The sequence below is a fragment of the Pithys albifrons genome, chromosome 7 (genome assembly GCF_047495875.1).
Source record: "Pithys albifrons albifrons isolate INPA30051 chromosome 7, PitAlb_v1, whole genome shotgun sequence".
NCBI classification, from domain to species: domain Eukaryota; kingdom Metazoa; phylum Chordata; class Aves; order Passeriformes; family Thamnophilidae; genus Pithys; species Pithys albifrons.
In genome coordinates this window covers 11,882,309-11,894,777 of record NC_092464.1, presented here as the reverse complement: position 1 = coordinate 11,894,777, position 12,469 = coordinate 11,882,309, and the positions used below count along the sequence as shown (strand labels likewise).

Below are 12,469 nucleotides of genomic sequence, written 5' to 3'. Positions count from 1 at the left end.
TTGGAAAATGTGCTGTACTGTGTGGGGGCTTCTCAGACAACAGCAGAGCTCAACCTGACACAAATCAGGCCACAATTTCAATCTCTTTGCATGAACAGAGTCACTTCAGCAGATGAAGAATGAGAAAAGAAAAATCCTGCTAAAATTTCCTAAGTACCTGGTGGGCTCTAGGTCAGGCTATCAGCATAAAACATGTTTTCTATCCAAATTCTCCTCTGAACTCAAGAAAACTACACTCCCAGTCCTCTATCTCAGTATGATTAAGGAGACATCCTGTACAATAAACCCCACTCTAAATTATGATTTTTCAATTTTTCTAGTTTTTGCAAAAAGTTTTTATGTGACTTGCTTAAATCCAAGAACAATGGTGAAGATAAAAGAGCAAGTAAGCTTTCTTATGCTATTTCAGTATTTGCTGCGACTAATAATGCAGTGTCATATGTGATGATGTAGTAAGTCAGCAAACGTGAAATATCTCTAGGGAGCTCTTTGTTCTGCTATTTTTTTCTACCCAGTGCTTCTGGTTGTCAACAGAAAAACATAAAATAAATTTTCAGATTCTAAATAAAGCATCTTATATATGACCCTAATACTTCTTTCTGGGGGAAAAAAAAAAAAAGAAAATTAAGTCCAGCACCGATGTATAATTTTCTTTAACTGTTTTCTCTTTGATAAAGATGTAAGAGGAATTGAGCATTTGAAAAGGATATTTATGAAACTGATACTATAAATGGAAATGTATATTTTATAACCAAGGATTCAGAAGAATAGTTTCTATTTAACACTGATGTCATTTCAACCTTGTTCTCCTTTGTCCCACTTTCATTTTTATACTCGGTTTGGCTGCTAATAAAATCTAGGGAGAAACAAGTCACAGCCATAAAATTTTACCTATTTTTAAAATGAGGTCTACTTATACCAATTTTGGCTAGTTTTAGGATTCAAACAAATGCTGAGAAATCCCATGTTGCCATAGCTTCACTCAGTATTCAATTCACTTGTGTTAAAATAGAAAGATGTTTCCAAAATAAAATTGGTGCTACCATCTGAAGGCTTGTCTATCTCCAGTTGTGTGCCGAGGAGTGCAGGGTAACAAGACTCTTCACTTAGGCCTTCAACTGAGTCTTAGTCAAAATTAAATGTTAGGAATCCAGACTTAGGTGCCCAGCCTTGACAGACTTTAAACTGTATTCCCACTGAACCTTTCCCTACCACTAAGCTGGGCAGACTTCACATCTGCAAATTTTATTCAGAAACTGTCCAGCAGTAAAGAGAAGTTCATTATTTTAAAACAGCTCATGTCAGTTTGGCTAAGGTTTTATTTGATACAACGCTTGTGTTTTAAGGCTTCAGTGTCATTGTCATCCTGATGTAAAACTGATCTTTACTGGTATGACACATAGAAATTAATTCCTGGATGCAGATTCAGTGAGAAAAACTAGGGAAAGAAGATTTTGGACAGAAGGCAGAGGCAAAACCTTAAACTGAAGTGCTCCATAGCTAACTACTAATTAATACAGTAACTGGCAGTCACCGAGTCACTCTGAAGGGAATTACTATTAAGTACAATGAGTTTTATCTATTTCTTCTATGAAGGGAGGGTTCAGGATTCACCACTGAGATGGCCATGTTGGGCTTTAATAGGTTTACCCAGGATCTTAAGGTAACGACTCTGACTTCCATCAGTATATTGAGTCTAGACTGAGATTTTTGGTCACCTGAATCATCCAGAGATATAAGGTGATTCTTTGGGACTTCTGGATTAAGAGAGACACATAGATTAAGCTGTCTCTTGAATACCTGCTTCTCTTAATGCATGTTTTGAATCTGTCATCTGTCTTCGCTGCTGTTCAAGTTTTCCTGACTTGTCTATGGACATTGTTCTCTTTCAGTAACTCAGTTGTTGCAGAAGACCTACATGCAAGGACCTGTAGGTATCTCTCCTTTCTGCAGATAAAGTCTTTTGCACCTCTACTTTCCTGATGGTTACCTGAGGAAAATGAAGAAAAGTCATTTGCAGAGCAGGAGAAATAAAGTGATGGGGAAATTTATGTGGAAGGTAGAGGATAAACCTGTAATAGTATTGACTGTATTGGATTATACCTTTCCCTTACTCATGATAATTGAAGAAGTTTATATTTTAATTCAGGAACTGCTATTGTTTTTTCAATGGTCCTGGTGGATACTTATTTAGATCTGTGATTCCAGTCACAGCTCCATGACATTTCCTTATTCACATTACAATGTCATCTAGATATCTCAAGCAAGAATTGGAGGTCCATATTTGTAGGAGCTGCATTTAAACACAAGAAAATACAGCATTTACCTCAATAGTTTACTGACAAAACAATGAAACAAAAATTACAGGGAGCGATGTGTCTTGCTGTCACTTTGTAGAACATAGGTATTTAGGTGGCTTTCCTAAAGATGTTACCTTCAATGTCAGGTAAGGCCTGATGTCAGACCAAGAATGTTCAAACTCTATATTAATTCCATGATCATAGTCTAGTACAGTAGGAAAATCTACAGGAACAGTCATCAAGCGATACATCTACATTCAGCAACATGTCATATTTTGAACTATCCTAGCATGAAACAGAAAGGGACCGATCAACTGCTCAGTGTGGCCATCAAGAGAAACAGTAGTCAGAATTCTGAGCTAGATTTAAACTGTTCTACATCTGTTAGCTATCACAGAGGAAATAAAATGCATGAAGTTCTTTTTAATACTTTATGGTATTTGCTTTTCTCTACATGTATCTTCTCTGACTTGTGAATGGCCATATTGTGCACTATGGACAGCATTCCCCAGGCAAATCATTGTATCAGGTGTTTTATTAGAAGGATGTACAGGGATAAATAATACTTTTATGATCTTCACTATAGTCACTTGGTCTGTTCAGTCTGGAGAAGAGGAGACTGAGGGGAGACCTCATTGCAGTCTATAACTTCCTTTTGAGGGGAAGAGGGGACAGGCAGTGATCTCTTCTCTGTGGTGACCAGTGACAGAATTCAAGGAAATGTCCTTAAGTTGTGTCAGGGGACATTTAGGTTGGATACTAGAAAAAAAAAGTTCTTCACCCAGAGGGTGGTTAGGCATTGGAACAGGCTCACCAGGGAAGTGGTTACAACACGAAGCCTGACAGAGTTCAAGAAGTGTTGGGATGATATTCTCAGGCACAGGGTGTGACTCTTGGAGATGATCCTGTCCAGGGCCAGCAATAGGACTCAATGATCCTGATGGGTCCCTTCCAACTTGGCATATTCTGTGACTCTTTGTTATACGGTGCTCAGTAGGGGCTGTATGACCTTACACATCTCAGAAATTTGTAGTTAACTGTTGCTACTGCTGGCCAAGAGTGGGAAAGCATATGCCTATACAGAAGTCTTCCTGTATTTTCATACACTTTTCTGAACTTATATCCTGAATTCTTGTGTTCAGCTTGGCAGTGATAATATATCATATAAATATGAATGCCTTTTGAAAAGTATGTTTAAAAATAATTTGACAGAAAATTGAAGTGAAACACCTTTTGTAAAGTAATTGGATATCATGGAAACCTTATGAATCTGGTTGGGGGTCTAGCCAGAGGTCAATGCAATTCAATACATTTTCTTATACTAACTATTATTAAACCGTAGGCTCAGCCACTGACCCTAACAAAGTTGGTGACTGCTGCTGGAGGTCTAAAGGAAAAGGTTGTAACACTAAACATATGTATGCCTGCAAATGTAAACTTTAGTCCAATTATATTTCTATAATAACTTTTTAAAACTCTATCACATTACATTACTGAAATAATAGCAATAGCTCTGCTGTAGTATTTTTCAGTACTGCCTTAATTCTCTACAATGCAGTTACTGCAAGATTACTCAATAAAACATTTTTAGAGTCCCAGAGAAGTTGGTTAAGGTTTCTCATGACAGGGGCTTGCAGCATTCATCTTAGAAGATGGTAGTCTTTCATCAAAAACTCTGCAAGTCTTTGTAATCCACATGGCTGCTATGGGGAGAATGTATTCATCATTTAATTTTTGGAAGTTTTCCAAACTGAAAAGATTAGGGTGAAAAGTATATTGTGTGCAAGCAGCCCACAGTCATTTTAGCTTTCCTTAATCCCCTGTGGTAAGTATTTGTGTCTGTATTTTACTGATGAAAAACCTGTCAGCACAGAGAAATGAAAGTCTTCATTTTTAAGTCTGGTCACTGCTCTGGACAAGTCTCTTCTCAGGTGCCATATTTCCCAGCCTGAGGCAAATCCATGATGAAGCTGATTCTGTGGTTCAGTCTCTGGGGAATTCCTTGTAGCCAAGGAATTGGGCAGGCTGGGGACCCACCAGTGACACTACTCTGCTACCACATAAGGACTGATGAGGTGACTGCCCCTCTCCTCTACCCATGGGTGCTGCTGGACCCAGGCCATGATGGTCTTTCCCTCTGCCTCAGTTGGTGCCAGGATGTGCACCAAGAAAACAGGGCTGAAGCTCCTTGAACCTCACAGCCATCCTGCAGCCTGGGGAGCTCTGCCCTAGCAGACTCATTGTTTTACACATTCTATTCAAAGGATGTAGAAGGGAGAAAATGTGTTTTCAATATTTAAATATCAGATGATTATTTTTAAATAACAATAATAAGAACAATAATTACAATAAATTATTTATAGTAAATTATTTATTATTCCAATAAATGAATAATAATCTGTGATATCTTGAGTAATTGTCAAGTGGTAAAAGAAAGTGGATTGGGATACTGGACACGGAAAGAAATCTGTATACTAATTACAATGAATTGCAGTCTTTGGCATCTAGGTATTTTCCCCATTAAAGAGACTATTGTCTAAGCAGCTTTGAAATGTTTACCTTGTGCTCATAAGGGAGTTGGATGCCACTTACTGCTGGCATATTGCACAGTGAACCCCCATCAGATTAGGTATGATGTCTGGAAGAATTGAGGTGGGAGGCAGAGCTTCTCCTGTGGGAGATGAAACTTGGTTGCTGATGCTTTCCCATAGCAGAGAATACTGCATCCCAAATTCCTTTGTGTTGCAGTTTAGTGAGGGGAGCAAAATACTTTTAGTATTGCCTTAACCTCTAGCGAGGCAGTACCATGGTGTAGCCTGGGCTATTTCATGTGCAAGAACATGCAAAGTAGAAAGGAGTACTTGTCTGCAGTAAGGCATTTTTCTGGCAAACGTGATACACTGAATATGGATCCCTACCCTCATTGCTTCATCACCACCCTGTGATGTTTGGCCCCAAAGCTAAAGTGGCTGTTGCTGCAAATAACCACACTGACAGTTTCTTGTAAGTAGGGCAAGAGTGGATTAGTGCAGGCATTTTGTAGCAGAAGGCTCTGGAGTCTCACCTGCACAGCCACACGATTGCATTCATCTCCTGCTTTAACGCCCTTGAGCACCTTTTATCTTCCAAATTCTAAAGCCCTTTCCCCCCCTCCTCTACCTGCACAGGCAGGAGGGAGCAAAAGCAAATAGAAGTGGGATTGAGAGAGTGGGAGAAAAATAGATAGTGGCCACTGCATCCCTGTCCCCTCTCAGGAGCCTGCAGGGCATGTCTGCTCCCAAGCAGCAAATTGCAAAGGTCTCTACCATGGTCTGTTGCTTGCAGTATCCACAGCTCCTTAGGGAAGGGACAGCGCAGCTGGAAACTGGGGAATCAGGCAGCCAGATGGCCTCTTCTTTAAGGATTTGTGCATATTCTGGGAAGTGCAGAGTCTGGACCTTGCTTCTTCCACTTGCTGTTCTGCTCAGCAGTAGTACCCTTTTGCGCCCCCTGCAAATGCTGCAACACAGTTGTGGAGCATTTTCTGGGACATCTTTGATGCTCCACATCATTTTACATATTTGTATTTGTGTAGGTTCAATGCAGAATTTTTTTTAATTGTTTCACTTGCAATTTTTTAATTGTCATATCCCTGAAAATCAAGCTACTTGAAATTTAAAAAAAAAAAAAGAGAGGGATAAGGAAAAATTGCATCTCATGTCTATTAAACTTCATCTAAATACGTTTTTATAGAAAAAGTATTGGCCACCCATATTACACACGGGCTTGTATTCGGATTTGGAAAACTTTTCCAAAGATTTTTTCCTACAGTTGCTCATCCGAAGTCCTTGCCTGAAATAAGGATGAGCTGCTTTTCTTTTCAGCCAGTTTCATTTTTCTCCATTTCTGTTGATTACTAACTCTACACTGTATTGCTTAGGCATGGAAATTTAAACAGTAATGCATAATTAAGGTGTGCAACCTGGCTTCCAGTTTCACACTCTCTCTCCCCGTCATACCCTTATAGTCACCATCAGTCTTCCAGTTAATAAACTATTCGGACTGTCCTTCAGCTCTCCTCTTTTGAGAGAACCTGAGTGAAGTGAATTGTCACAAATCCTGCAAAGCTTGGACTTCTTGCTTGGGTACCTCCAGCAATGAGAGAGACCTGTCTATCTCACAAGAACAGGAACAGAGTATTTGATGTAGCGGCTGGGATCAGTAATTCCGATGGATCATGAGCGGAGTCACAGCTCCCCAGACAGCACAGGGAAAAGGTGTTCACACCAGGACTTACACCTTAAACCCTCCTAGCTGCCTGGTTCACCTAGTCCTGAGTAGGTATCTGTGCATTGGTGTGATGTGCATTTCTCTGCAGGCCATAAATCAAAGGTGTGGGAAGTTATGTCTTTAGAACAGTCTAAAATACTTCTGTTTGAAGGTAATAAAGAACAGTCTGAATTCCTTAACTTTGAAGGAAGTTCAAGTCATAATCATAACAACCTTCATAGGTTGGTGGCCCATAGGAATGGAAAAAATCCTAAACTACTTTTACTCAATAAAAAGAAGGATGGAATATCAGTAATGATCATTACCAGGGCATTGAGGAACAGCCATCATTTCTGTGGAACGATAAAAGTGTCAAGTGCAAAGGCCAATAGTAAACATAAGTATATAACTATGGTGTTATTTTATAATTTAGCTTTTTCCCCCCTCATTGATACTGGGTTTGTGTGTTCTAGATGAGTTTATATCACTTTACCATAGTGATTGGGTGGTCCCGTGGTGTAATGGTGAGCACTCCAAACTCCGATCACAAGGTCGTGAGTTCGAGTCTCAGTGGAGACCGTACCGGGCAGTTAAATGCCTCCCTGCCATCCTATCCCATCAGATCTCGGATGCTCAGCAGGGTCAGCCCCGGTTAGTACCGGGTGCTGTAGACAGTCCTGAGGACTTCACTGTCACTGTCCAAGCTCGCTCGGCCGTGGCAGATGGACCTTGGGACTTAAACGGTGGGGCCAGTTCTGCGCACGCTGTGCCTCACCTAAAAAAAAAGAAAAATCCACTGCGCGGGCTCGAAGGGCACACCCCCACGTGGGGAAAGCCCTTCCCAAATCTTCGTTCGCGAAGTTTGGCCATACATACATACATACCATAGTGATTAAAAACATGTACATGTTTGCCTGAGAGGAGAGACAGACCCAGTTGTGTGGCACTGGTAATTCTTCATTTAAATCAAAAAAAGCCAATTGAAACAGGGCACATCACTGGGTGCAGAAGCCAACTCCTTCCATTGCGGAGAACAAGAAGAATAAGCACAGCCCTTTTAAGGAATCTTACCGACCTTGTAGGTCGATAGGATAAAACAAATTACTGCCTTTTACCTCTCCCTGTGGCCAAGGGGAGACCTTCCACCAGCATGACTTCAGCTGTCTTCATGCCTTTACCAATCCTGAAACCAGCTTAGGAGGGAGCTCTGCCATCAGTATAGCTCAGCTGTTGCTAATGTTGCTTTGCTGATACTTTCTCAGAACTGTACCTAAAAGTGAAAAGCAGTTCCTGAAACTCTTAGCACCGAATAAGTTTCTGAGAATTGGTGGCTTTTCAGGTTGGCTTGGTAGCATGACTTTTCTAGGGACCGGCAATGCTAGTGTGTCTTCTTAACATGTCACGTTCCAGTCATATTGAGAGAATGTTAACAAAATGTTACCAGAAATAAAGCCTTCAGAAACTTTAATGTGTTGAGCTTGAAGCCACTCCTAAAAATGAATGACTGTCCCAAGATACTTATTTTCCTTCTAATTGGATCTTGCTTCTCTTTTAGATCCCTACTGGAGAGAGCACAGATTGGTACTGAAGCATAGAAGACAGTTTTCAAATCTGGCTTCTAAACTGAGTGACTTAAATTCCAGACTGGTCAGAAGTTTGATGTGCATTTGAATATGCAATTGTGTTTTACCACGGCAGTACTACTTCACATAAAACTACAAGTTTTTGCCACATTAATAGTTGAGGGTCATCTGTGGTCAGGAAAACAGAAATCAGAAGAGAAAGGGGAGAATGGTTAAAGGCTGAAGGTTTAAATTGAAAATAAAAAATACTTATCGCCTTTCTATTTTCCTGCAGACAAGTTTTTAGCCCTGAAATAGACAGAAACACTTTAAAGACATGTTTACTTAAGCTATGTAGCAGTTTGGATGATGTGTACATCATAAAAAAACCCTGCCAGTAACCTGTAAAAACTTACTTTCACACATAGCTTCCTGAACTATGTCTGACATTCAAGCAATGCAGGTCTGAATTCTCAGGCTGTCTTATGTTAGCTGTTAGGATGGGAGGCAGTTTCCCCCTGTGCTTTGTGCTGTGCCACACGGCAGAAAGTGAGGGTACGTACATAGGGCCTTGTTACCATATGTGCTCTGCTCCATGGAGGATAGAGGGTCCTAGAGGTGACATCATCTTGGCACACCCAGGTTATCCAAATCATAGCGTAATGAGGATTTTCAGAAACTTCTATGAAACTATTTTATTTAGTTTAAAAATCTGTAATGTGTAGCTCTGCCTCATCCAAAAATTACAGAGGCCTGTATACCAGCCAAACACAGAGAGTTTCTAATAGGTGGGAGAGTTGCAGTGGAAGTGGTTAGCAGCAGGAGCCAGGTAACCTACATTCCAGCAAGAGGAAGTTTTAGATTAAAGGAGTTCTGATAAACAGGGGTTTGCTGTGCTCCTCCAGCCAACTATAAATGCATGACATTAATTATTTAACATGATTGTTCTTGATATTCTTCCATTTTCCACTCACTGCCTAAGTTTACAGACACGTGTTTTCAAATGAGATAATAACTAAGGACAATAGAGCACAGAAGCAGTAGGTCCTTTGTAACTTAAAGCAGTATCTTATCTGCTGTATACCCTGGATTTTGTAGTGAACATGTAATGCTTTGTAGTCTAGCTTTTCAGAGGAACGCTGTTGTCATCTTTCCTCTCCATAAAAGCCCCTCTGCTCCCGACACTTTAATTGCACAGTTGCCTAAATGAGGCACTGCAGAGTGTTAATGTATGAGCCTGAGCGACAACACACTCCTCTTTTCACAGAGCTTTTGCCCTTGATCGTGAATGTAACAGAGCACGTACCTTAAGAATAACTGGATTCAAGGGGAATCTCTACACTTATCCTCTTGTATAAGGTTTGTTGACACAACGGATCCTTCAACAGTAACTCATATTCTTTCACTGGGAATAATAAGCATTGCAATTAGTGAACTAGTTAATAACTGTGTGATTGGGAGGACAGCAGAGGCATTTCTGTGTATGTGGAAGCAGAGTGTTCAGTGTCCACATGGTCTAACGCAGACAAAACAGGAAAAAAAAAAGAAAAAGAAAAGAAAAGGCTTGGAATCTTGCCTGCAGCCTCCCTTCTTGAAGCTGCCCCTCTGGCTTCTCCCAAACGAAGGGACAGAATGTTTGCATTTCCTCCAGGGCCATTCTTCCTCGCTTTCTCCCGGGAGCCGGGCACAGCCGGCAGCCCCGGGGGAGCGGAGTTTGGGGGCGAGGGCTGGCGGAGCTGATGTCAGCGCCGGGCGGCGGGAGCGATTGGGCTGCGGGAGACTTTGCAGCAGCAAATCCGCCCCCCTCGCCTCCCCCCCCCCCTCCCCCAATCCCTGCACGATCGGCTTCAAAGCGGCCGGAGCCCAGCAACTCGCAGAGGTGCAAAAAGTGGGCGCGGGGCCGGCAGAGCCACGGCGGCGCCCCCGGGCATCGCCCCGGCCGGGTCCGGCACGTCGGGGCAGAGGCGCGACCCTCGCCACGGCGGCAGCGCCCAGCGGAGCCCAGTCACAGCCCCGCCGGCCCGACCCACCGCCCTATAAAAGCCGTCTCCAGAAAGAGGAGCAACTCTGCGGGAGAACACCTCGGCGCGGTGCTGCTCGCTGAGGTACCGGCATGACATCCGTCCTGGGCAGCGGCAGGGCGTCGGGAGGACCGAGCGGGCAGCTGAGATGCAAGTCCAAGAGGAGGAGGAGGAGAAGATCAAAGAGGAAAGGTAAGAGAGACGGGTTTTTTCTTCTTTTTATTTTTTTCTTCCTTTTCCCACTCTCTCTGCCTGCCTCCTGCACAGTATCGGCTGCTCTCGGTTTTATTGTCAGTGTCCGGCGCTCACCGGCACCAGCCCTGCGCTGCCCCGACGGCCGGGGCGCGGCGGACAGTGCCTTCCCCGCCACCAGCGGGGCTGACCGGAGACGAGAGGGGCCCCCACTGTCTCTGCGACCGGGTTGAGCCCCCTCCTCTCGTTGCGTTGAGCCGAGGCTGAACCCCACGGAGGTACCGGCGGGTGCGGGGGCTTGGCAGGCCCCGTCCGAGGCAGGGCGGTGCAGGAAGCTGTCCCGGGGCTCTGCCCCGCCCGGTGCCACCAGCCTCTCCCCGAGCCGCCGGAGTCCGCGGGCAGCAGGTGCCGCTGCCCGGGAAGAGCGCGGCGCGGAGTCCCCCCCCGGGGCTGTCGCGCACGGCAAACTATCGTTTTTTCATTTTTTTAGACGAGGCTCGCCAAGTTTTTTCTTCTTTGATGCCGTGCCCTGTCCCTAAGCAAACCCTGGCTATGAAGGCGCTAATTGCCATGAGCAGGAAAAGTGAAGCTACAGGGTGTCATTGCGAACAGGGAATATGTCCTAGATAACAGCTCTTCGCGAGGCTGTCTTGCTTTCTCCTGTAGAGGGAATGGCACACTACTGCCTGATTTTTGATGTTTTGCTTGCAAAAACGGAAGTTAACAGGCTGTGAGCACTTTAAAGTACAATAAACTGATACTAGCAGCAGAGTGCCAGGGATGCCGAGCTGCAAGGCATTCGACTGCAGGGATGCAAAGCACGAGTGTTTGTCTAAGCAGTAAATACAATGTAACCTCTAATAGTCATCATTGTGTGAGACACAAGTTTTGGTCAGCTAGTTTGCACGCTGATGCTCTGGATACTCCTCCTTCTGATTCTAGAAAACCTAATTTGTAGGTGCAATTAACTAAGTGTCTCTTAATTATTGATTGTGATTGTGATTATTAAAACCAGTGAGTGCAGTAATTGATAACTTTTTAGAAAGGTGTCAAAACAACTTTTGTATATTAACTGGTAAAAAACGGTCAAATGCTAAATGCACGACTGTATCATTTGATCATCACTATTTTGCCTTTCATCTGTAAACTGTGTTCAAAATCATAGTAACAAATAGTAACCTGTGCAAAAGTAGAAACAGCAGACTCGCAGATATATCAGAACTTTTGAGTAAGTGTGAACCTTGACTTACTACTCTGGATCTTTAACACCTGGTGAGAACGGCTGCCTTTTATTGTGAATTACAGGCTAAATTTTAAAACACTAAGAAAAGAAGAGCTCGCATACTTAGTCCCTTTAAATTTTCTTGTATTCAAGGTGTGCTCTGCAGACTTTTTAAAGTTGATTCATTCTAGCAAAACTACTTTTCTAGGGAATTGCAAACTTAGCCTAGCTTTAGTTACCTATACTTGGCCAGGAGAAAAGAATAATCCATTAATCTGTGCAATGGAGGAAAGGTGTTTTGTTATATAGGTAAATTATAAGTGTTAACTTTGTTTCTAAGCAGCAGAAAAAAGTGAGGGTCTTTCAATAAGACTTTTTCTGGTGCATCCTTTCTTGCTCTGTTTTGCAAAAACAGGGTAGAATTTTAATGTCTTTAAACCCCAAAACACAAAAACTTGCTCAACAATAACTTGGTAGCTGACAGCTATTTGCAGAATGCACAGCTGGAGGTGGATGACATTCCAGAAAGTGCTTGACTAACCAACATCAATAAGAATGTGCACTTGAAGTGTTCATTTTTTATTCCTCTAAATGTGCTATTGTAACCACTTTCCAAATAATGTAGCTGGTTAGTGTATTAATAACAGGCTTGTGTTTGTATGATTTTTATTTTCTTTTCTGTGTAATCACATTATATATTCATAAAAATACACATTCCTGTAAAATTGTGCTGGCAAAAAAATATCCTGTAACTTAAGGCACACCTCATATAAAACCTGTTGGATTTTACTATTGTGCTACTTTATTTACTGACCATATATTTTTGCATTTTTTTTTCTGATGGTATCTAGTGAAAATGTGTTTAACAAACAGGCTATCCCAGAAACTAGTCAAGAAAATGTTTATTAGGCTTGTAAATTATTG

At 42.3% G+C, this 12,469-nt stretch overlaps 1 protein-coding gene across 2 annotated transcripts in view; it reads left to right on the top strand.

Annotated features, from left to right (window-relative positions):
* Positions 1–9,990: 9,990 nt before the first annotated feature.
* Positions 9,991–12,469, top strand: part of ADARB2 (adenosine deaminase RNA specific B2 (inactive)) — a 306,026-nt gene continuing 303,547 nt past the window's right edge. For both annotated transcript variants that reach the window (XM_071560806.1, XM_071560807.1), the window contains exon 1: positions 9,991–10,323. In XM_071560806.1, the coding sequence (XP_071416907.1) occupies positions 10,224–10,323 (100 nt within the window). In that variant the 5' untranslated portion in view covers positions 9,991–10,223. The remainder of the gene's footprint in view (positions 10,324–12,469) is intronic.